The sequence below is a fragment of the Takifugu flavidus genome, chromosome 6, assembly GCF_003711565.1.
Source record: "Takifugu flavidus isolate HTHZ2018 chromosome 6, ASM371156v2, whole genome shotgun sequence".
Classification (NCBI taxonomy): Eukaryota; Metazoa; Chordata; class Actinopteri; order Tetraodontiformes; family Tetraodontidae; genus Takifugu; species Takifugu flavidus.
In genome coordinates, this window is record NC_079525.1 from 5,518,316 (window position 1) to 5,542,724 (window position 24,409).

A 24,409-nucleotide genomic window follows, 5' to 3' on the forward strand; every position below is an offset into this window, starting at 1 on the left:
CAGTAACGTCTAACTTTTCTTAACTAGAATTTCTTTACAATACTTCTTTGATTGAGTGATAGGGTTAGTGTTAGGGTTGATAAGCAGATTCTGTGTTGCTTATTTGAATGTTCATATATATCGAAAGGCTTTAAAATGAGATTCTATATACAGTAACAATTCTATATAATACAATTCCTATTTTATAGTTGAAATATCCACTAAAGAATGTGCAAAAAATATCTTGTATTGTTTTATTCCTCAAGTAATGCCGATTACTTTCTCTGTGTTTTTTAGAACTTGTGCCAGTATTTTTTACTATCTAAAATATACAGTAGACTGTACAGAATCTTTCAATCTATTTAATTTACAGTAAAAAGTCCATATACATTCAGAGAGTTGAGACAACTGAGACGAAATATTGTTTTTCAGGATCGATCTGATCGGTCACTGGTGCTATTCTTGCTCTTGATGTGAACTTTAACTCTCCTGGCTGCTGCTGCCTGTCTTCTCTGGGATTCAGTCAGTCCATCTGCAGCATCTGTTTTCACAAGTGCAGAATCGGTCTCCATCTTCAGCTGCACCTGCTCATCCTCTTTGCTGACAGCAGGCATCTCCTTCAGCCACTGGTGGTAGTAGCCACGGAAACCATCAATGTGGACCAGATAGTTGTTTCTGGACTTGTACTGCAGTAATAGAAGAATAGACCTTGCTAAAATGCCCAAAAATGTACAAAAGGCAGCACATTATGGAAGTAATAGTTAATTATTCAATGTCAAAAGTCAATAAAGTGAAAATAAGACAAGACAAATATTTCATGCATACGGATGTTTCTTGACACCAGCTCTAAATCTGAAAAGTTGTTGTCATAGTCTATTATTGTAGCACTTGCTTCAGCTTGGTGCAGCTGTGGTTCATTTAAACCTTCAGAGTTTCCAATTAGATTTTATGTTTCAGGAAGAGACCTACCTGGTTGTAACTGAGAGGATATTGGGCAGCAAATTCCAGCTGTTGAATGATGAGTTCGGTGGGCCAAACCTCCATGCTTTTCATGGTCTTGAGGATTGTTTTGAGGTAGACATAATCCAGTCTTTTAGCCGCTCGTCCAATAAGAGCGGAGAACACATGGCTGTTAGGTCTGACTCCTGCAGCCTGTGAAAACATCAAGAGTTAACATTTTAAATGTAACTGTTACTATCGTGAAAATTAAAATTTAAAAGTCTGTGATGATCTATTTTACCAACTGTCCATCCTGTGCTGCCAGATATAGTTTAGATGTGTGATACATTACCTCCATGTCTTTTAGCAGCTGCAGACCATCTTTCTGTCGCTCACAGCCTAATGCCAGACAGCCAAATGTCTGCACGTTCACACTGACGTTGCGCTGTTTCATCACACTCAACACAGCCTGGGAAAAGAAAACATCACAATGACATCAATGTATATTTCACCCATTCACACCCAGCAACAGTGTTGAAATCTTCAAAATGTAGAAAACTTACCTTTGCCCCCTCCGGGTCACCACTTCTAACTGCAGTGCGAATCGCAGAGTTAAAAAAGGGAACATCAAGCTTTATTTTATGTTTCTTGGCCACTTTCAGCAGCATTTTCAAAGATGTGTAGCCGGGCTCCATCATGTCAGCTAGCAGAGTCAGAGTTCGAAGGTCGGGACTGAGTCTGTTAGCTTCCATCTTGTCCAGGAAACCTTTAGGTCCTCCAATGAGCGCAAGTCTGTCTGATACTCCGTCAACAGAGCCGAGGGAGATCACACCACCCACCTTATCCTCAAATATGTCCAGCAGGTTCAGGCCGGCGCCATCAGCTGGATTAACAGGCACTGGAGCACTTTGTCTGACTGGTATCAGCTGTGTCATGTCCTGCTTGCTGAGGGAGTCCTCCTCTGTGTCTCTACCGTCCTGATTACACTCACTGAGATGATCGGCCTGGATGAACAATTGCCTCTCCAGAAGGTCAATGTCTATCGCATTTTTGCTTCCTGAAGCCGACAGATTTCCCCTCTCAGACTGCTGCGCAGGCCTGAGGAGCAGGTTTGTGGCCAGGGCAGGGTCACCAATCCCACAGTCCCTTGCGGTTCGCAAAAGCAGGTTGTAGTTTTTTGAATCCGGAAGAATCCCCGAATTCAACATCTGTCTCCAAACCTGAAACAAAATTACATTAAGGGGTGTGAAGAACAAAGATGGTAAAAGTTAAAAATTGCTAAACTAACAGGCTGAATATTTCCCAGTTGCCGTTTATGCCTCATCATGATAAAGGAAATACCGCTACCTTATCAGCGGGGCTACATGCATGTGACTGCATAAAGATGCATAACTATAAAGCCACCGTGTGCGTACCTGTAAGGCCAGTCTGAATCCTGCATCTTTATCGTTCACACAGGCCATCAGCAGGAAGTGAAACGTCTTCTGAGTTACAACATGGCCGTTCTGTAGCATCTCCTATCAAACACACACACAAAAAAAAACTCACCAGGAATCATAAATCTGCCACCATTCAGGTGAAAATCTCTCCCTCATCCATAACTTCACTTAAATGTCAGTGAGCAGCATACTCTGAGCGTGTGAATGCAGGCGTGGAGGTGGTTGGTGAAGGCATGTGTCTTGAGAAGGGCGTGGTACGTGATCGTGCTGAGTGGGTAATTTTTGCGACGCAGTTCCTGCTCCAACTTCAAGGCTTGCTCGAGACCAGCTTCTTTGGATGGCGACTCGGCACACGCGTTGAAAAGTGCTGTGTAGGTCGCATCTGTGGCCTCCAGACCCCGTTTCTTTAACTGCAAGATGCACAATGACAGCAACTTAAATGTGTGGTTTGAAAAGTTCAAAACACTCTATGAATATATAAATCTAATTATTGCTTGCTAAAATATATACAATTGAAGCTAAAACTAGTAATAATTCTACTGAGTTGTTAGTTTTTAGACATCACCAGAACTATTTCTCTAGAAGCTACACCTACACGAATTTTACACTGCAATATATACTGTTTGTAATTCAATGAATTGTTTTCATTTGAAAGAACTGCAAAATCCGTTTAAAGCATATTTAGCAGAGCGGTGGAGATTGCACATGTGCAGTGTAGATGTAGCCATAAATCATATGTACCTACGTCATTGTAAAGTTTAAAGGCCTGCTTGAGTTGTCCAGCTCGCCCACAGCCGCCTATCAGGACAGAATAGTTAAACTCCTCCGGCTGCAGCCTCTCCGCCTGCAGCATGTCTCTGCTGAACATGTCCAAAGCCTCCTGCAGCTGTCAGACAACAAAACCAACAATTACATAGAGAAAAACAAAATCGGACGTGATACGTCAGATAAATGTCCAGACCTTGTTCTCCTTAATCAGTTGTTTGCACTGTAAGAAGTACCAGTATGCTGTGTTTCTTCTCCCAGGTCTCCTGTGAGGTTTCACCTGATCTTCCTGTTCCTTATCCTCCTCCTGTCGGTATCGCAGTTCGTGAACATCGGGGCTGGTTTTCCTGAACCACTTTCTGGAGGACATGTCAACTGAGAGAGAGCCAAAATTCTCCCGATCTGGCAGGTCACGGGAGTCTGAAGGGTCCGGAACGTTGCCCCCGAGGGCAGCGGTGGAAAGGGACAGAGATTTGGCTGTAAAACCGCTTGGGAAACGCCATAGATTTGCTGTGAGGAGCCTGGATGTCTGGTGTTGTGAAAAAAATGCTATCCGGACAAGATTTGCGGTACTGTGTGAGCTTTTTCTAACCGACCAAGGCAGGGCCAACATAATACTCGGTGCTGAAACTGTCCCTCTGTTTCGTACACACGAAGAGACGACTGAGGTTAACATTTTTTTCGTCTTAAGTTTGTCAAAAATGCCAATTATTGTGTTTTGGTGTACCCTACTCACGCTGACGCCGCCATGTGTAAAGAAGCAAGTAAACGATCAAGACCTGAATAGTAGATTATGATCAATGCAATAAAGAACTTCGACCCAATCGCTTCTTCGGATAATTGGGACGTAGGTGGTGCTTTAATCCTTTATTATTCATTACTGGATTCGATATATTGTGGAATAAGTTGTAATTACTCTGTATTGCACGTCTATGTCTGAACGACTACATCGTCGATACATTAGCGGGACTGTGCAACTGAGAAAGTCGTCCCCGGTCACAGAAGTCAGCGTGGATGAGTCCTTTAATTTTGACCGTGGAAATTTTACTTAAGGTGAAAGTATGACAATACTCAGGGATAAGACAGGTCGATTTTTTTTCATCTTACATGTATGAACCCACAAAGATTCCAGAATATGTAATCACAAAGAAAGCTTTTATTTTGGTCGAAATATTGTCCTACTTTTGTAACCAACTATCCTTGTGAGAAACACTTAAAAATGCATTTGATTTATTAACAATACATTTTCTGTAGCAAGTGTATGAAAAGCTGACCTTATTACATGTTAATCATGGCCATGAAAGAATGACTGTATTTCTCTAGCAGTTTTTGATGGTTTGGTGTTTTGTCAATTTTACTTGTTGGAAAATACTGTATAAGTATTTAAAAAATATTTTGATCATAACAAAATACAGTGTGATTTCAAAGTGTGAAGATTATACAGCCAAGAATTAAAAATGAATCTACATGGAGTTTATTACATCACAGTATGATACATGTCACACAACATATTTTGGCACATTTTAAATGCAACTGATTGATATCATACATTTTTGGGAGCTAAGAGCCAGATGGCACCTAATGCGAACTGTCCAGGAAACATCAATCTTCCATTCAACATTATATATTTGTGGTTTTGAAAAAAAAAGCACCTTAATTGCTGAGCACCAATCACGCTTAAGATTTGTGCCGATGTCACAATGGTGACAAATGTGGTGGTTGTGCGACGTGACTCTGGAACAAAGTTAGCCGGTCTAGCAGTGTTAGCGGAATGCCTCTGATGACCGAAGGGAGGTCTTCGTGCTGTAATGGATAGATGACCACACTCAAAGCTGGACGAGCCTCTGAAAATCTAACAGAAAAAGACAACATTTTGCAACATCGCTTGTCTTTTAGCAACATTTTGGTTCTTCAAGTGCAAAAACTAACCTGTCTAGCAAAGCTTTTTCCAGCGTGCGACAGGCCACCAAGGTGCCGCCCATGAACATGTGACACATGACAACATGGCCGCATCGCGCCATGAAGGTTTCTGTAGCTGTTGAGTCAAAAGTCCCACTACGTGAGATAAGGCAGAGGCGCTGCAGACAGGAACAGCAGGACAGAGCCTCAAAGAAAGACGTGTTGGCGTTTAGGTAGGGCTGCTCCAACCTGGACACAAACATAAACTTTCAGTACATAAAGAGATGAACATTTACAAACTGGTGTTTGAATTCATATAGATCATAGTGAAAACACAACAACCAAACAACTCCACATCTGACCAAAAGCTAAGTCAGAAAGCATGGAAAAATTCTAAAATAGCCTCAGATTCTATGCTACACAATTTTAAAGGACATAAACAATGACATAAACTATTACTTCGGTATTTAGATCAAATTCTACTGTAGTGTAAAAGATACAGAGCATCTTCTGACCTTAGTTCCTGCAGTTGCGTGCACTGTTTAAGAGTGTCCAGCAGTGCAGAGGTGTAGCTCATCGTTTTCAGTGATCCCAGGTTGGCAAGTGATAACACCTGAAGGTCTTTGCACTGCTTGGCCAGCTGCACCAGACCTGTCCCCTTCAGGACACCTGGTAGTCCAGCCAGAGTCAAACAACGTAGTCTTGTCAAACCTCCGAGTGTTGCCAAGTGTGAATCTCCAACTCCACGTGCCCATGCGCACATACCACGAGGCTCCACACTCGCACGACTGCAAGGCTCAAGCCGAGGCAAAACAGAGATAAAACCGGGGCCTATGATTTCTAAGGTCTCCAAAAGAGGACACCCAGCTAAAAGCTGATTGAGCCCTGCGGTGCTGTCCCCGGACTGAGAAGAGTCTGAATCAGCCTTGTAATTCTGTAGTCCCACACGTGGAGTCTTCTTCAAGCCCAATAACAACGCTGAAGGAGATGTGTGGTGTATAGAAATCTGGGGTGTGTTTATGCCATCTGATAGAGCACAGGCAGGCAGGGTGAGAGACTGAAGATGTCGAAATTTGGCCAAACTGGCACACAAGTGTAAGTCCCCCTCTTGTCTGGTTATATTTTCATTGTGGTAGTGTGTGTGCATCAGGTTCAGGTGTTTAACACTGCAACAGCACTCTGCTAACCGACTAACTGTCCAAGAAGCCAGATGATCCTCCACACTTCTGGAGTCTGAATAAAGAACCTGGTTGATGCCACTGAGATTAAGGCTGGTCAGCTGCGTGGCGTCTTTCACCCCTCCCTCCATCAGTGACTGGAAGACCTGCGGCCAAATTGTGGGGCATCGGCTGAAGCTGAGGTGCTTTGGACTGTTTCCCTCCAGAGCCCTGCTGAGAGATAGAGGATCCAGCCAGGACCGCGGGAGCTGTAGGGCCTCCAAGTCACCACGCTGACCCAAGCTCTGAGCCAGTGATGGTGCAGCAGGCCAGTGAACAGGGTTTGGGCCAGGAATAGACACGAGGAAAACTCTGAGATGTTTAGGTACGTGGACACTGAAGACTGCCAAGTAGAGCAGGAGAAGTGTCTGGTTCACCTAAAAACATCAACAAAGAGATGACCAATTATCTGCAAAGTTCTGCGGACTGTGCACATTGGAGACATGAACTAGCACAATCACACACTCACCTCTCCTGGAGCTAGCCGGGCAGTGAACTCCTCCAGTTGTTGGTAGTGAGGCACGCTGCTCTGGCCCACCATTAACTGACAGCTAACACCAACACCTTCTCTGGTCACATCTGAGATGTCAAACTGCAACATCAGCCTGCAATGTGGGAACCCACACACTTAAAATGTGTCACCCTGGTACTTTGATAAGGCTCGGATTGTAATTCGATAGAGTTCTTACTTGCGGAGCTGAGCACAACATGGCACTACACCATAACTCGGCGTCATTAGCGTCTGCCTGAGCTCCGACAGGCGGCTTAGAGTATCCACTGCCTCAGAAGTGAGAGCAGCCAAGTTGAAGCCAATTTTCACATCAAAAGCAAGTGATCTGAGCAGAGAGAGGGAGGAAAGGAGGCGGGAGAGACGAAGGGAAGACACACGACATCCGGTGACATCAAGGTGTGTCACTCCTCTGCAGCAAGCAAGAACATCCACTGTACACCCAGCCAACCAGTAGCAACCATTCAGACTGAGAGACTGCACATGATTGGCCAGCTGCTTCAGTGTATTCCGAAATGACTGATTATTTGCCTGTGGGAGGAAAAAACAATTCTTTCTGCAAATTCCCTTCATGATGTGTAGCTCAATAAAAGCTTTAGCTGTATGATTATACATGCAGTCTTCAGCAAATCAGAAAGAATTCCTATTAAGGCAGATTTACCCGGTAATCCTCGGACAAGATGACGTTTGAGAGCAGGCTCTTATCATGGCACAATGTATGAAACTTGCTGCAAACTTTTGCTACATTCATCAACAGGTCACACACTGGAACATAGCGGAGGATGCAGAGCAGGATCTCGTCAGATAAATCCGATATTCCCACTGAAGTTGAAGACATCGTATCCACCTCATGTATGGCCTGAGTCAGACAAAGAGAGACATTCATAGGTGCCTCAACGCTACTTATATTTTCAGTCACAAATGACCAAATATCAGGTCTTCAGAATCCATTTATTGCTAATTCTACATGATTTTGTGTTCAACATATATCACAAAATTTGAATTATACAATGATGTGTAACATTTTTACCTGGTTAACATGTAATTAATCTGTCAGGAACACTGTCGGCAGTAATATATGAACATACATGTTGTAAAGTTAAGTGGCCGGTTTTACAGTTATTCCGGGCTCTACTGAGGCGTTTGATTATTTAGTTTCACTAAAATTGTGCACCTTAACACAGTTACATCCGAATATTAATTTGCTGTACAAGTCCAATTGCAATGCTTTATTATCTGGCTTAATATATGCAGTGACGCTGCATGGTAAGAAAACAACGTCAATTTATTTAGCATGTTCGTTTAATGACAAAGCAATTTGGAGTTTCAATGCATGAAGCAGCCATTCATAGGACACAATTTAAAATTCGGACATAAACTTTGTTTTAGAAAAACGAACACTGCACTGTCGCCTAGTTTAATTCATCAATTAGACACCAAACATAAGCTAACGTTCCTTAACTCTTTATTAATTGATTGAATGTGTTGGTTAAATCACCCACCTGCTATTGTCAAACAGCATCCACTGTATTCAACCTCACGGCGCCATCACTGACAGGAATTTGCGATATTCTATAATGTGTGATGCTTAATAAGATCATCCCACTTCATTAAACTACTGACGTTGACGGCGGACTGCACTAACTGTGACACCTCCGGAAGTGAGTGACGGACATACTTCCTGTCGGCTTCTGAAGCTACAGTACTCGCTAACAATATGCAATAAAGGTATGCTTTTTTCTGATAAGATACTTATGATTCGAGAAGATAGTTCAAGAAACAATAAAAACTTTATTTTCCGAGTATTCGAATTGTGGCGAGACCGTAACTGATGTGTTTGTGAAACTCAAGATTTCATTTACTCTATCGTGTTTAGAACAGGCATCTACACTTCTTATGCCTGAATTAGTAGTAAACTATACATAAAATACACTTAGATCACCCAGTCTTCATAATTTATTTGCATTCATACTCCTTGCAGTTTGTTCCATTATTCACCATGCTTGTGGTTCCCTTGTTCAAACCATCTTCAAATATGGAAGTAAAGCCAGTTTATTATGTGCATGTCATATCTAATAATTCCAAATATTTTAAGACAGTGTGGAAGTTTGATGACATCTTTTGTGGTTTGAAGAAACAGATTGCCACTCATTCCTAAATAGCTGCTTGTGATTAATAAATCACAAGCAGACTGTTGAGAGACTGTTGAGATTTTTAAAAAGAGGCTCAAGACACACCTTTTTAATCAGGCCTTTAATTGATTTTCTGATTATTTTCAATTTATTTTATGTCTTATCCTTATTTTACTTGACACTTTTACTGTTTTACTCCCTCAGTTCTTAGTCTCTCAGTTTTTAGTCTTTACACCTTTTATCCCATTTACTGTTTTAGTCTTAGTACTGTTTTACTCCCTCAGTTCTTATTCTCAGTTTTTAGTCTTTACACCTTTTATCCCATTTACTGTTTCAGTCCTTCCGTTTTTAGCTCCAGTGTCTCCTCATGGTGTTTCCTCATGGGGGCCTGCCAGGCTGGGAGATGTTTCCGGTCTACCGCTGGGGGTGCTGTCCCATTGTCGACCCTGGCCTGGGTGGTTAGGGGGCTCTGTGCTTTGGTGTGGAGCCTCCGGTCTGTCCGGGTCGGGCTGGTCTTTGTGGCGGTACCGCCTGTGGTCACGGACCGTGACCTCCCTCGGCCTGGTGGGCCTCCAAAGGTGGCGTCTCCTTCGCCTCAGGTCTCAGTGCCCAGCCATGTCTCAGCTTGTCTAAGCTTGTTTGTGTGTGTGTGGATGTGTGTTTAAGTGTGTTGTATGCATGTGTGTGTGTGTCTCCTTTTCTTGATTCTCTTGTTCTCTTTGCTGTTTTTATCCTTTGTGAGGCACTTTGTGCTACCTAGCGTATGAAGTGCCATATAAATAAAGATTGATATTGAATAAACTGTACAATTTGATTTTGAGTATTTGGTAAAGCTTGCCTTCTCAATTACAACCCTTTCTGATCAACAGGACACCATTATGTGTGCAAGTTAGTTACTTAGAACCTGTGGCTTTGTCTTGACAGTCTTTGACCAAACCAAATAAAGAACAAGAAACATTCTCAATCATGTGCGCTTTATTGGGTTGTTGTGTACACCACAGGGCTAAAGCCCAATGCACAATCCTTGATTCATTGCCCACACAAGATAGAAGCTTTGTCTTTTTTTGCATAATGACAAACTGGACCAAGTATCGTTTAAGGCTGAAAGTACAAAAACAACACAAGTTTCAGATTAATTAATTTACATATTAAGCAATACTACAGGTCTGCTGGGCGATGGGGCCCATCAGAATAACCTTCATAGAGGCAAATAAGGTGGTGAACAAACATCTGGAATGACACAAACACGACAATGGGCATCATGTTCCTCACACATTCACACCGCCTGGGACACACTCTGCACCTCTTGCAGAGCTTCCACCCCCCATCAGGGAGCCTGGTGCCATAGCCATAGTGATGAGGGGAAGAGTGGTGTTATGGGCTCAGCATACACCAGTGTGTTGTCTAGGCATGTATGCAGAGTCATTCATTTAAAATTTTAGCAGTGTGTTGGGGTGGGGACAGACAGTCTGTTTAGAAGCATTTCCTGTGGACAATGCTGGGGCCAGACTCATCATACTCCTGCTTGCTGATCCACATCTGCTGGAAGGTGGAGAGAGAAGCCAGGATGGAGCCACCAATCCATACAGAGTACTTTCTCTCTGGAGGAGCAATGATCTACAGGGAAGAAAATAAAACTCAATCATACATTTAACACAAAAAAGTTCACACATTGTTATAATATTTGTCCACTTGGGAAGCAGAGAAACTTTTGGAAACATTCACCCAGCCTGGCTTAAACTGATTTTTACCTTGATCTTCATGGTGGTTGGTGCCAGAGAAGTGATTTCCTTCTGCATGCGGTCAGCAATTCCAGGGTACATGGTGGTACCTCCAGACAGAACAGTGTTGGCATACAGGTCCTTACGGATGTCCACGTCGCACTTCATGATGCTGTTGAAGGTAGTTTCATGAATACCACAAGACTCCATTCCTGTTGTGTGGGGAAAAATGATAGGTTATCATTTAACTCAAATACAAGTAATTTAATTTCACTTTACACAATTCCTGAATTGACTTGCCAAGGAAAGAGGGTTGGAAGAGGGCCTCTGGGCAACGGAACCTCTCGTTTCCAATAGTGATGACCTGTCCGTCAGGCAGCTCATAACTCTTCTCCAGGGATGAAGAGGAGGCAGCAGTTCCCATTTCCTGCTCGAAGTCCAGCGCAACATAGCAGAGTTTCTCCTTGATGTCACGCACAATCTCACGCTCAGCTGTACAATAATAATAAAAATTAGTCATTGAATTTTGCAGGCTAATAGACTCCTGAAGGAGGTATATCAAGTGTTAGACTAGTTGGAATCCATGTTCACCTGTGGTGGTGAAGCTGTAACCTCTCTCAGTCAGGATCTTCATGAGGTAGTCTGTGAGGTCCCTGCCAGCCAGGTCCAACCTGAGGATGGCATGGGGCAAGGCGTAGCCTTCATAGATGGGCACTGTGTGGGTGACACCATCACCAGAGTCCATGACGATACCAGTGGTACGACCAGAGGCATACAGGGACAGCACAGCCTGGATGGCCACGTACATGGCAGGGGTGTTGAAGGTCTCAAACATGATCTGATGGAACAAGAGATCCAAATAGTTAAGAGTCAGAAAACTGAACAGTACCAAATTTGTGCAGATTAGTTCAGTCAAATTTTGGAAACCACTGCAAACCTTTGAAACTGACAAAATCCATTACAATAATGGGTTCATTTCTACTGTACAAGCATTAGATGGAAGTCTCATTCACTTGGACAAGCCCCAAGATATTACTTTGAAAACATTAGTGATCATGCAGCAGTATCATTCCTGGTGCATTACATTGCAGAGGAAGAGAAACCTGAGGCTTCTGCAGAGATGAAAAATAGATCAGAAGAGAACTGAAGAACCCTGGAAGTGTAAGGAGCAGGAGGAAACAGATTCAGCAATGGCAATTTCCCCAATAGAAAAACTTTCCCGTTTAAAGATTTAACTGGATAAGAAGCAGAGGATGTGTGAGAGAATGAGCCCGTTACCTGTGTCATCTTTTCCCTGTTGGCCTTGGGGTTCAGGGGGGCCTCAGTGAGCAGGACTGGGTGCTCCTCAGGGGCAACTCTCAGCTCATTGTAGAAGGTGTGATGCCAGATCTTCTCCATGTCGTCCCAGTTGGTGACAATACCGTGCTCGATGGGGTACTTCAGGGTCAGGATTCCTCTTTTGCTTTGTGCCTCATCACCAACATAGCTGTCTTTCTGGCCCATGCCAACCATCACACCCTGAGACACAAAGGAGGATTAAAGGTCATTTAAAAAAAAAAAAAAGACGTTTCTTCTAATTTTAAATAAATGTCAAGACGGCATACCTGATGTCTGGGGCGTCCAACGATGGAGGGGAACACAGCACGAGGAGCGTCATCTCCTGCAAAGCCAGCTTTGCACATACCGGATCCATTGTCAACAACGAGGGCGGCAATTTCGTCATCCATTTTCTGCACAGGGAGGAGAGGCGGCAGAGAGGGGAGAGAGTTCAATCACATGGGCCGCGACAGTCCGTGGTCACATCTGGCATTCATCAGCGCGGTGGCGGCCCTGTCATTACACCGGCCAGACGCTGGGTGGCGCACGTTGGCGGCCAGAGATGCGAAACAAAGGCGGTTTGTGCCGAGGCGGCCGCGGCCATGACCATATATGGGAAAAGCGAGTGCGGTTTGGAAGCGGCCTGCGAAGCCGCCCAGCGGCCGTTTAACGGCAAGTGACACATAATCGACCACTCCCTCCAAACGGATCAGCACAGATGAATTAACTACTGCCACAATATGAGCAAACAAACGCCGCATACCATCTCTCCAAAGGAAAATTAACTTATTTAGTCATCAGGTTGACAGTTCGGAGGTTTTGCGTCAACTTTCGTCATGTCAAAAGTTCATCTCAAGTCTTCGTCTCAAGTGATGGTTATTTCACAGGAGACTGACGTCGGTTTAGCGTCTAATTGGATCTGTCTGGGCTCCATCATCGGTCTGTGTGTGAAATCGGAGACCGAGACAGGGTCCCAGAGCAGACATGTAAGCCAGAAGGGCGACCCATAATAATAGTGTGGTGCCCTCAAACTAACCAGCTGATGACAAGAGTTATTTCGCACTATCCGCACCTCAACACTAACGGTTACCGGCATCCTAAATTTTAAAAAAAATAAAATCATGGGGATTTAAGTCTTATACAAATAAGTGGTCGCTGGGGGAAAAAACGTTTAATGACGTTAAAATTAAACTAACTGCATGAAAGGCATTACCTATGGTGTGAAATAGGTAGAGCTTCTTTTTTGTGTGCCGCATAGAAATGTAAAAACCCAGCAGGTATTTCTCTTACCTATGTGAAGGAGGGTTCTCGGCTTAGAAGGACTGTGAATCCGTTAAGATGTGATGTCTGCACTTGACTGCAATGGAGGCCGGGAAATTGCAGGACTTTTATCAGCGCTCGCGCTGCAGCCCCCTCTCCTTAAAAGGAGAACTTTCCGCTCGGCGCGCTCTGATTGGTCCAGCCGCATCCACTGGGTGTGGCGCGTGCTGGGACCGGTCTGCGCTCTGACACAACAAGAAGGGGACAAGTGTCGCCAAAACTAACCTTTATATTATCAATTTGAGCAATTTGGGCACGTCCAGCTTACAGCGAGGCATCTTACTCATCTGTCATATCAGGGTAGTGAGTGTGATTAAAACTCTGTTGCTCCTTTCGTTGACAGATCGGAATACAAATCTTGCAATAACGGGAGCAAGCAGCGGGAGATTATCTGCAGTCTTTCCCCAGTACATCAAACATTTGATAAATGCTTTTAAAAATGTTCTTCTATATGTTCATCCATATAAATCTATCTTCAAACACCAATAGAACTATTACTAATGTGATTTCTGTGGAGGTCACAAAATAAATGCCGCAAAACTGCAAGAAGAAGAAGGCTGACTGTCTCCTTCATGGTTGATGTGTGCAGAACACTTAGCAGTTCCACGACCTGTGAAGGCTACAATCCCAGGGTCACTGACCCCACTGTCAACACCCTGATTGACATGGCTGGTCTGACATAGCAGTGTTTCTCACAAACGCGAAAGCAATAGATGTGGTCAAGCATCAGTGTGTTTACAGTGAAAACATTCTTAAGTTCCAAATCTGTTAGCCCTCACCACCTGCCTGGTCACATTTCAGATGAGTGATCTGTGCTGTGTCAGACACTAATCTTACATAAAAAGATTTTGGTTTAAAATGAGCATTCAGGACCTATTATGAAATAAATATTCACATGTATAGCATTTGATATGCCTATTCTAGGGCACTCCTGCTTTTTTTTTAAATTATATATTTCTTTATCTCACAATGTGTGTGTGTGTGTGTTTCTTACATCACTAAGAAGTCTCACACAAAATGCATCTTATCTGTTGACCTGGGACTAAGTGGGTTGGTCTGGGTAGGGGATTTAACTCAATAAGGGCACTGGACAAAGACTCATAAACTCTAAATTCTCACTGGCTGTATGTGTTCCTAATAAGGATATATGAGAGCCAACTCACCAGGAGAAACAGGAAGTAGGTTTCACAATGTTTCACTTCAGCAAATGCATGCAGGAAGTGACCACACAAAGCTACAAATGCCATAAGTCATCAGCTATACAGCATTAGGAATGACTTCCCTCTACTTAATGCAGAGGGGAGTGAGCTGATCAGGGAATTGGCTTCTGAGACTGACATTATCCTCCTGAGACAAGTGTGTGCATACATGTACATATACACGAGCGCGCGCACACACACACACACACATACACACACACACACACACCCCATCAAGTTTCAACCCAAGGCTGGGCAGCCATCCCTTTAAGAAGTCCTTTGGATGACATCCATATAAGGAGATATTGGACTGAGTCACATGGGGGGAAGAATGCGCTGCTCAGGTCATGTGACCACTCTGAGGAAATGAATGAATCTCACTTTTTAAGGCTGTGTGTCTGCTGTGCAGCTTGCTTACCAGCTCTTGATTATTCTATCCATCATCATCATCACATCCCTAGAGACTTATCCCCAAAAGAGAAACAGCCTCCCCCTCCCCCCTATGTTTGAAGTTTGTACTTATTACCCCTTTTCAGGCATCGACAGTTTGCACCTGTCTAAAGTCACTTTAAAACTTGATGGGATGGTTGAGTCATTCATTCATGCACAAACATGTATGCGCCCTTTGTGTTGCTCAAGCCCTCACACCCAGAACTTCATAGGCTTGGCTCGCAGCTCTGACTACTACCGTAAATGGAAGAAGCAAGCAGGTATCTTCCATCCACTTTGCACTCATACGTTACTTAACCACACCCCTCCAACAAAACTCAGATTTTCACAATAGATAATGCCACACTTCCTGTCTTTTGAATTAGTCATTTTCCCAGGACATGGATTGATACAGAATTGCACAACCAAATTTGTTCTTGACATCTTGACCGCACATTCCTGCTCACTTTCATGGCAGGGCAATAAAGTGTGTTTGACTGAAAGGATTTAATGTATTGTCCCTTACATATTCAGGGAAAAGTAACAGGAAAGAGGGAATAAAACAAAAGCTGATCTGCATTTTTTTGTTTTTTAGACTTGGGCACTGATGCCAGACATCTTCAGATTGAATGTCTGGACTCCTCACAAGACAACTGGGTGTTTGAATTCTGAAAACTGGCTTTTACTTAATCCTTTTAACCAACACATTTCCTTTCTCCGGATTCATTATTGTGGGTTTTTAGATTAATGCATATTTTATTCTACAATTTCACACCTGAAAAGAAGTACAGTTTTAATCGCTTGCAATTAGAGCCTCTTATGAAATACAGTGGTCAGATTAATTTATTGAGTTTCATCTTCTAATTTTTGACATTTTTAAATTAAATTTGTGATTTACATCACCAGAATAAAAAAATATTTTTGCAGGTTAATATTTTACAGAAACAACAAAGCGTTGATTAATCTAAACAATTAAATATAGCAAAAACAACTCAAACACTCAACATTTTACAATTTTTCTTATATCCAGAGAGAAAAGAAGGCTGTTTCTTCATGGCAGGCAAATATAACATCTGTCCCTCTTCTTCAGTTTTTTGAATGATTGAATGATCTCCTTTTACATGCCCGTATTGTTCGTTACCACAGGTTTATGTTCATGCTCGTATATCAACTGAAGCCCAAGGTTTCAGATTGATTTTGGTTGACTTACTTTTGACTTATTTGGTGCCATTAAAATGAGGTGAAATGTCACAATAAAGAGCTGACTTCTCTTTGTGATCAGGCTGGCTTTATCTCCCCAATTGCGTATGGACTGGCCACAAATTACAACACGAGCAGGCAAAGGCGGGATGCACCCCCGAAACTTCATTTTTACGCAACAGAGGAAGTGGTGTCTTGACTTGGTATCAAGCAAACGTACATTTTAATTATGGATTTTATTTTTCCAGTGCAACCTTTATTTTGTCAGCGTCTACCAGCTAGCAAAGAACGCAGACTAAACATCTGAACAAAGTTACAACAGCTTTTAAAGTTAACGTACACTTATTCATATACACATTTACCATTTAGTGACCTTAAACAAACCAGGTTGAAAACACAACGGTGAGCTAAAGAGAAAACGGTCAGTCAATGTGTGTCAGGCAGTCCAGCTCTTCCCCAGGTCTACAAGCTCCATGCCTTCACAGTAGGACCGTGGCCTTGAAACTCTCACCTGGTTTCACAGGGAAACAAGAGAACATATTGAAAGCAGATGTACGGCCACCCCGACACTCCCTGGCTCTCACACACGGTTGGATTCCTGAACAGGCCTACTGGTTTCAGAAACATCAAGAATCTCAGAGCTTGAATGGCATGTCCGGGCACGTATGTGGTTTGTTCGGTATGTACCAGAGTTCTGTAATCTGCTCTCCCATCAGAACAAATCCAGCTCTGAGCATTTGCTAATAATCAATGGGTATAAACTTCTGCGATGATATCTGGATTATCACTTCCACGTTACTTTAATAATACATGTACTGTATGTGCCCAACTGCCTTGCTCTCTTTGTAATGTGGCAACCAGCAAAAAGGAAGTTTATTTGAACTTGTCAGACCAGTAAGACAAGTACAATCTAGAGTCTCTACAACACTTGCATTGTGTGTGATCAACTGACTTTTCATTTAAAGTTCAGGTGTGTGTCATGTTGTTTGTGCAGCACAGTAGAATGATAATGTGACACACACACACATACACACACAAACACACACACACACACACACACACACACACACACACACACACACACACACATACACACACACACTCACTGTGGGTGTCCTGTTGGATGCCAGCTGCTGCAGAAGAGGGAAGGGTGTCCAGTGAATGGGTTCCACAGGCCAGCTGCACACAGACAGGTCACTGGCCTTGCCGGAGTCCAACACTCCATCTCTGATGCTCAACTCACTTCCCCTCCAACCATATTGAGAGCTAATGATCAAACAAAGGGCCACAGAGTTATTAGACGCAACTATCACTAAAAATCCATCAGAAATAATGCTTACATAAGTGGGTTTTTTTTTTTTACACACTTCATTCAACCCGTGCATGTGTTTAGGACTGATTTTGGAACAATCTGTTAACATGCAAAATACACAATATGTCTTTTTATTTGCAAGATTTTACAGCATCTATCAGTACAAAAACAGATTACAGCCAATCATTCATTCATATTTTGGCGTGTACCTGTGGGGGTAGATGGTATTGATGCGTGTCCCATGGCTGGGGCAGGTGGATGCCAGCGACAGCGTGTCGTCATGGTAACAGCAGGGGCGGTCGAGAGCCCGCAGGTGCAATAACTCATCAGAGCGTGTAAAGGCAGGATTATCAAGCGAGTCTGCTGATCCTGCCCACGAACGCAACCAGAACCGTCCTGACAGCTCATCAAAATGGTTGAACCTGCGGTAGCTGCACACACACCCACACACACGCACAAAAAACCTGAATGTGGGGTCCAAATGTGCACAATGTAGTCAAAGCATGCATTGTATGCACTTCAATTTAGTCTGGCTTGAATTGTTTGTTTTTGTAGTCTACATTTGAAAGAAAAACAAAATCATATGACAGAAAGTGATTGTGGAGATGAAGGTGGCTGCGACCACCAAGGAAACATGCACATGTGTTTACCTCGATGTAGAAAAAAAGCAGGTGTGAAAGCTGATGGATCATTTTTACGTTAAAGTTTTTTACTGCGATGCATGACAGCGCATCAGTTAAAGGGTAAATAGATTAAATTAGACACTCATGTATCATCAAAAACAATTCACACATCATTCCACACTTGTACTTTTAAAAACTGCTATCAGAAGGTTTTGACCTGGCTGACACGTTAAAAAACAAACAGAGGAGAGACAAAGAAGGACTCTGCACAATCCTGGCGCAGACAACAAATGACACGATGGACGTGACTCTCTGCTCAGGTTTCCATTACTTCAATGCATCTTGTGTTATAACGTCTGATCACACATCAGCTCTGTGCACTTAAAAATTAAAATAAATCTGCAAAGTGTATATTTAAGGTTTAAAACTGTTGAAGTGAAAACATTTATTTGTTAGGATGGCTGTGACATTAAACCTCAGCCAATATCTGTGAGACATTTGTCAATTTATCTAGAAATTTAGCCTTGTCTGAGTCGGACCGTGGTTCAACTCTGTGGGTGCGTTGTGTCTGGAAACAGGAGGACCACAAAAATACAATTTATGTATTTTCCACGAAGAGAATAACAGCATAAATCTATTATCTATAAGTGAATTTGACTAATAGACCTTTTGGATAAATAAAAGCTTGGTTCAATGCATTACTTCATAAATCATCACTAGCAAAATTTAAAATGGTAAAAATGTAATTTTCATCTTTAAAATAATATATACAGCAGTACAGTTGGCAATATTGACTATATTTCATTCAACCGCAGCTAGGGTGCGACATCTAGTGGGCATTATTGCAACTACATAATGATTTTGTATATTGCGCATTATTATTATTATTATTATTATTATTATTATTATTATTAGTAGTAGTAGTAGTAGTAGTAGTAGTAGTAGTAGTAGTAGAAGCAGTAGTAGTAGTAGTAGTAGTAGCAGTAGCAGTAGCAGTAGCAGTAGCACTTTTGTTGTTTTTTATGTTTGTGAGGTGACGCCTACCTGCTCCGTGTCTGGTCGACTTTGGCCTGGATCAGAATGGCTTTGTAGCGTCTCACAGCCACAAAGGCCAAAATGCCAATTACTGTCACTATGACAAGTAAGATGGCCACACATGCGCCCACGAGCCGCGCTCGAGTCATCCTCAGGTCACACCTCTGACCCATGTACCAGAAGTCGTTTCCTACGAGGCAGCTAAGGTGCAAACAACCCACAACCGTTCATTCACAGGCCTTCCTTTAAAGGGCAGAAATAAAATCACACATGGGCATGTCTGTGTCTTTTTACCGACAAACTGGAAGTTGGCCTGGGTGGTGTGTGCAGATGCCGTGATGGTGGCAGTAGTCAGAGTGGCAGACAGAGGAGCAGCTGTAATTTGAAGTTCCAGGCTGTGATCTGCAGTTATAACCCGCTTGGCACTGCAGCAACCACTCGCACACGTCGGCCTGTAGGCCTGGTAACAGGACGTGACAGCAAATCACATCAAATTGAAAGAGCAAATTGCAAAGGACTCGACTATGTGGATACCACTGGCATGTGTTTGCACGCTAGCTGCAATAATCAGATGTGTCACAACTGAAATGTGATTTTAAAAGAATCACTCTAATTAAGTTAGGGGATTTGCAGGATTCTCTGCAGGACTAATTAAGTAAATACATTTGAGAATGTAAGCCATTCACTTAATATAGCAACTGGGTCTGAGCCAGCTGAAGAAAAAGAGGTAGAAAAGAAGTATTCATGTCCCTGCCGAGGTCACATTAAACCCCTTAAGACAGCTGAGGATCCTTGTCCTCTAGTCTTACCTCCAAGTGTGACGTTGGTGATCTTGGCTGATCTTAAACTCCTCCCCTGGTGAACCGCGTGAGCTAATCCCGTACGTTCCAGCAGCGATGTGGGTCCTGTCATGCTGAGCCACTGCAGGGCCTTGCTGGTTTTAAACTCCACCAGACTCTGCACCGCGTGGCCACTTCAACAACAGCATCACAGCACGACATGACAACAGCACCACGTCACCGCAGTAGCTTATTCACCTCTCAATCTTAAAATGCCATCGCAAAACACGTCTGCCCTCCTGACATGAACAACAACCAACAGAATATTTCAGTTAACCCATCACAACTATATCATACAGTAGGATAATATTCACACATCTTTTATGTTTTCAGATGAGTTCTCTTCATCAATTATGTTATTGGTTATCATGTTAGCTAATTAGGACAAGAAGCAAACAGCGTAGGTCCTTTTCTTGATCCAACAGCAATGCTTGTGCCATATTTATAGCATATATATCAGTGATATAGTATTATAAATGATACTATAGAAGTAGTAGTATTTATATATCTCTGCTGTCCTGTACACCAGCTAACACATCGATGGTCTAGAAGCCCTCACCTGCTCCAGACTCCCTGCAGTCTGCTGAACCCCGGGGCCCTCTGCAGATATGGCTCCAACTACAGAAAATAAGGAAGAGTTCTACATTTAAACACCTCTCTCTGTGTCACATCTGTGCGTGGTTCTGTGCTGGACGTCTCTCACCCAGGCTGCCGCGTCGTCCTCTAAGCCAGAGACTGAGCTGGACTCGTCCACGATGATTTGCAGCAGCAGTTCAATGGACTCCACTGGAGACAGAAACCAAACAACGTCACCACGACAGACCCGGGGCGTACCGTTTAAATTACAGGTCATGTTTTTGGCACCTTTGATGGTGGGGGGCTGGTCGGGCACGATGAAGAACTTGGGTGTCTGGCTGGCTGTGGAGGTTGGACCATCTGAGGAAGTTGCTGTGTGGCGCCCGGCGTGGGCATGCTGGGTTGTCCCGGGTTTCTGTGAAGGTCCTGCTGGTGTGCTGCTGGGAGGCTGCGGCCAAGACTCCTCTTTATCCTCTCCATGTTTGTGTTCCGACACTGGAGTTGTCGCCGTCGACAAATGTGTCGCAGTACTAAATTTGTGGGATTTGTTGTCCGTAGCCAGTGCGTTGGCGCCGGCCGATGTGCCGCGGAGTGTGTGTGGAGTGTGTGATGCTGTAGATTTGACTGTTGATGGTGTGACTGGTGTGGTTTCATGGTCCAAACGGACTGAGTGCCCGGAGGATTCAGGAGTTGTTGCCATGTGCGTGGAATGTGGACCTGTATGTGTTTGGGGTGTGTGTGGAGGTGCGGATGAGTGTGTCGATGACAAATGCGGGACTGGAGTGGCTGCAACTGTGGGCAGTTGGTGATGTAAGAGTGTGAAAGTAGGACCCTGTGAGCTGGTGCTGGCTCCTGTAGCGGCTGCGTTCTGGGCCACATCTTCGAATGTTACCGCTGTCTTGGGTGTGGAAGAAGCTGGAATGATCCAGTCAGACACCAGGGAGACAGATACTGAATTCCTCAGCGTGGTGGGCGTCGAGTCTTTGCTGGTGTGTGTGAATGGTGACGTTAAATAAGAAAGCAAGGACCGTGTGGCGAGCTCTGCGCTCTGTAGCGTGCTGGTCCAGATCGGCGAAGGGGAGGTGACAGGGTGAAACACCTGTACGCCTTCCGATTTATCTGAGGAGTCGGACACAGACGTGCGAGTGGCGTCGTTTGACGTGGCAGATGGTACCGAGTCATTATCACTGGCGTTTGGGTGAAAGGACATGGCCTCTACAGCAGCGGGGAGATCTGTCGGGTGGGAGGGAGATGAATAAATCACGCCGAGGTTTTGGACGGCTGGCGCTGGCGTTGACGCGGTCGGCCCAGAGCCCGGATCGCCCGCCTGCTGTGGGGTTGGCGTTTTTAGAGGTTCGGAGGTGGTAGCAGAGGTGAGATCAGCGTTATGTCCGTCTGTGCTTCTCTGGCTCCTCCAGGAGTTGCGTTGTTTCTGTCCCGGGGTTAGACTAACATCACGGCGGTTCAGGGTGGTCTCACCCTTCCAGGTGATCCCGGACGGAAGATCAGGCAGAGAAGAGGTAAGACTGGGAATGACGGAGCTGGACGCAGAGGGATAATCCCGAGAGCTCGTAGATATGGCGGTGCGACCGGCTGTAATCCTGGGGACACCTGGACCGACCCTGGTACTGGAGCTACTGGAAGGTGAGGGGTTCAGAGGCTTGTGGGTGCCCGGGAATTTGTAGCTTTCCGTGTTTGTTGACTGCGATGTGTGAAATGGGCCTGAACTGAAAGTGTTTTGAAAATATGGGTGTGTCCTCTGGCTGGCAGATACGGGCCCATCAGTGAGGTGAGTGGCTCCAGATGTTTCCGCTCTATTGTTGGTCGTTTCCTCAGGAAGTAGCAGCGCTTCCCTATCGGTTTCCCCAGCCGCGGTGCGTCTCTGTGGGTGTGAGGTGGGATGTAGCGGCCCTTGCAACGGAGAGGTGCTACTGGACCCGGCTTGGGGCCAAGAAGCCCGCTTCTCCTTGCCTTCGTGGAGGCGACCCCTGCCCCCATCTGTTCCTGTCACCACTTCGGGACCAATGGGCAACAAGCTGGTCAAGATGGTTCCCGTCTGAGCCCGAGGATCAAGGTCTGGCCGCGCGCTGGTGCGTTCCTCTGTGGAATTCCACTCATCTTCCTGAACTGGATCGCCAGGAACAAACATTAAAAAAGAAAACAGAGCAGAGCAGGACTATGTGACATGAGTGGAAACCATAAACAGGCGAGAGTGATCTGAACTTTCCGACGGAGAGTTTTACAGCTCACGCCACAACAAACACCTCATTTTCCAGCAAATATATGATTTTCCTACTGTACACAAAAGTACGCACCCCTCAGCTCAAGACTAATCACATTAAACTCAAGTGCCAACAAGGGAGGACTTAAACTAGATCAGTAAAGTGGGTAATTGTGTCATGGGGTCCTACCGTAATATGACAGCCGAATTGAATTCGGCGACTGTCCAGCTGCTCCCCACAAAAGGGTGCCTTTGTTTCCATCACAGTGGGAGAGCGCCACTGTCCCCTCGCTCTCCAGGATGTGGTCCTCCTGATTCCAGACACAACGCACCCACACAGTGGAACCGCGCTCCGACTCTGACAAGGCTAAATGGACCGTCCAGCCCAGAGGAACATCTATTATCCAAGTGCAAACTGAAACTGGCGGGGGTTCATCGGTCTGGCTGCCCGTGTTGTTGGTGACGTTGGCGTCATTGAGGCGTCCAGGTAAAGTGAGATTGATGGTGCCAGCAGGCCTCTGGTCCAGGCTGATGTTTCCACCGCAGTGATGCTGGGACAGGGACAATATTTTATCTGGAAGGGAAAACAAATGGTGGTGAAAGAGAAGCCGCGTAAATTGTCAATTTAAAAAAAACAACTTGGGTAAAATAAACATGTCCAACCTGAAGTCTGACTTTTAAATCAAACACATCGTTACAATGACAATTAAAAGCAGGATTCCAGATTAATTAGAAGAAAACGGGTAATGAAAATAGCATATCTCATAAAAGAATCAGAAAGATCAAAAATAAAGACAGGTTTATTTTACCTGTTGTGATAATAAAAAGCAAAAGACAGGCGTGGAGCTGCATTTCCAATCCTCAGACATTTCAGTGTCGGGGAACCGGTTAATCCCAAATCCATCCAGCTTTTATTCCAGATCTTCTGTGTTTCGTCGGTCAGAGGAGGACAAGCGGAGCGCGCAGAGCCACAACTGATCTCCGCCTGTTTTTGCGGATCTCCACCAAACGGAGAGGCGTCAGAAACTTTCCTCCTCCATCATTTCCTCCTCACGGAAAGCGCAGCGCCGTCCGGGGCTCAGACGCCCAAATTAGACACACGTGCGTCTGCAATGACGGACGCGGAGACGGCGCGTTTGGAGCGGCGGCCGCGCTGCCTCCGGGCTGGCGACCCCTGCAGCCGCTCGGCGTGTGTGGAGATGACAGACCGCTGGTCGCGACGGGAGCTGGTTTTTACAGAGCCCTTAAACGCTGCACAGGAACCGGTTAACCGCGGGAGGCGCAGAGACATGAGAGGAGGGACTTCATTAGCGTTTTACATCCCGACCCAGCAGCGTCGACACCAGCGTCCAGGCCTGACTGTGAACACCGAGGGGATGCGACGGAGGGCTGCAATCTGGGGTTTCCGGCGTTTTAACGCAACATGTGGTGCATCCTGATGTGCAGATATAAAGATTTTTTATTTGGCAGCACACTGATGGAGTGGCTGCAACCGCGGGCGTGTGAATGAATCATCCATTTACAGTCTCTATCTATCTATCTATCTGTCTGTCTGTCTGTCTGTCTGTCTGTCTGTCTGTCTGTCAGCAGACAGTAGTTTTACAACTGATGGAATAAATCTCTTTTAAAAATAATCATTAAAATCCAATTTTCTTATTTAAGATTAAGATGTACTTTATTCATCCCCGTAGGGAAATTCAATTATTTATTATATATAATATATTTAGTTTTGTTTTTTT

At 44.4% G+C, this 24,409-nt stretch overlaps 4 protein-coding genes across 5 annotated transcripts; all 4 read right to left on the reverse strand.

The window, feature by feature from the left end:
- Positions 1-323: 323 nt before the first annotated feature.
- ptcd1 (pentatricopeptide repeat domain 1) lies at positions 324-3,898 on the reverse strand. The gene is made up of 8 exons (XM_057034786.1): positions 3,319-3,898; positions 3,103-3,243; positions 2,549-2,767; positions 2,334-2,435; positions 1,482-2,138; positions 1,271-1,387; positions 949-1,131; positions 324-665 (listed from the first exon to the last, which is right to left on the reverse strand). Exons 1-8 carry the CDS (start codon positions 3,796-3,798, stop codon positions 408-410), a joined length of 2,157 nt encoding a protein of 718 aa, XP_056890766.1. The 5' UTR covers positions 3,799-3,898; the 3' UTR covers positions 324-407.
- Positions 3,899-4,573: 675 nt separating this feature from the next.
- Positions 4,574-8,400, reverse strand: fbxl18 (F-box and leucine-rich repeat protein 18). 2 transcript variants are annotated; one of them, XM_057034788.1, is made up of 7 exons: positions 8,249-8,400; positions 7,408-7,605; positions 6,928-7,074; positions 6,708-6,843; positions 5,537-6,615; positions 5,052-5,270; positions 4,574-4,974 (listed from the first exon to the last, which is right to left on the reverse strand). In XM_057034788.1, the coding sequence occupies exons 2-7, from the start codon at positions 7,452-7,454 to the stop codon at positions 4,818-4,820; spliced, it is 1,785 nt and encodes a 594-aa protein (XP_056890768.1). In that variant the 5' UTR covers positions 7,455-7,605; positions 8,249-8,400; the 3' UTR covers positions 4,574-4,817. The 2 variants fall into 2 exon arrangements, with proteins under 2 accessions (XP_056890768.1, XP_056890767.1); XM_057034787.1 differs by having other exon boundaries at positions 6,928-7,277.
- Positions 8,401-9,835: 1,435 nt separating this feature from the next.
- actb1 (actin, beta 1) lies at positions 9,836-13,422 on the reverse strand. The gene is made up of 7 exons (XM_057034863.1): positions 13,207-13,422; positions 12,204-12,329; positions 11,878-12,117; positions 11,191-11,437; positions 10,900-11,091; positions 10,630-10,811; positions 9,836-10,495 (listed from the first exon to the last, which is right to left on the reverse strand). The coding sequence occupies exons 2-7, from the start codon at positions 12,324-12,326 to the stop codon at positions 10,352-10,354; spliced, it is 1,128 nt and encodes a 375-aa protein (XP_056890843.1). The 5' UTR covers positions 12,327-12,329; positions 13,207-13,422; the 3' UTR covers positions 9,836-10,351.
- Positions 13,423-15,689: 2,267 nt separating this feature from the next.
- On the reverse strand, positions 15,690-24,175 carry si:ch211-14k19.8 (uncharacterized). Its single transcript, XM_057034743.1, has 11 exons — positions 23,480-24,175; positions 22,861-23,244; positions 20,738-22,576; positions 20,577-20,659; positions 20,433-20,491; positions 19,844-20,007; positions 19,329-19,494; positions 19,044-19,235; positions 17,586-17,807; positions 17,171-17,330; positions 15,690-16,575 (listed from the first exon to the last, which is right to left on the reverse strand). Exons 1-11 carry the CDS (start codon positions 23,520-23,522, stop codon positions 16,501-16,503), a joined length of 3,387 nt encoding a protein of 1,128 aa, XP_056890723.1. The 5' UTR covers positions 23,523-24,175; the 3' UTR covers positions 15,690-16,500.
- Between the last annotated feature and the right edge of the window lie 234 nt (positions 24,176-24,409).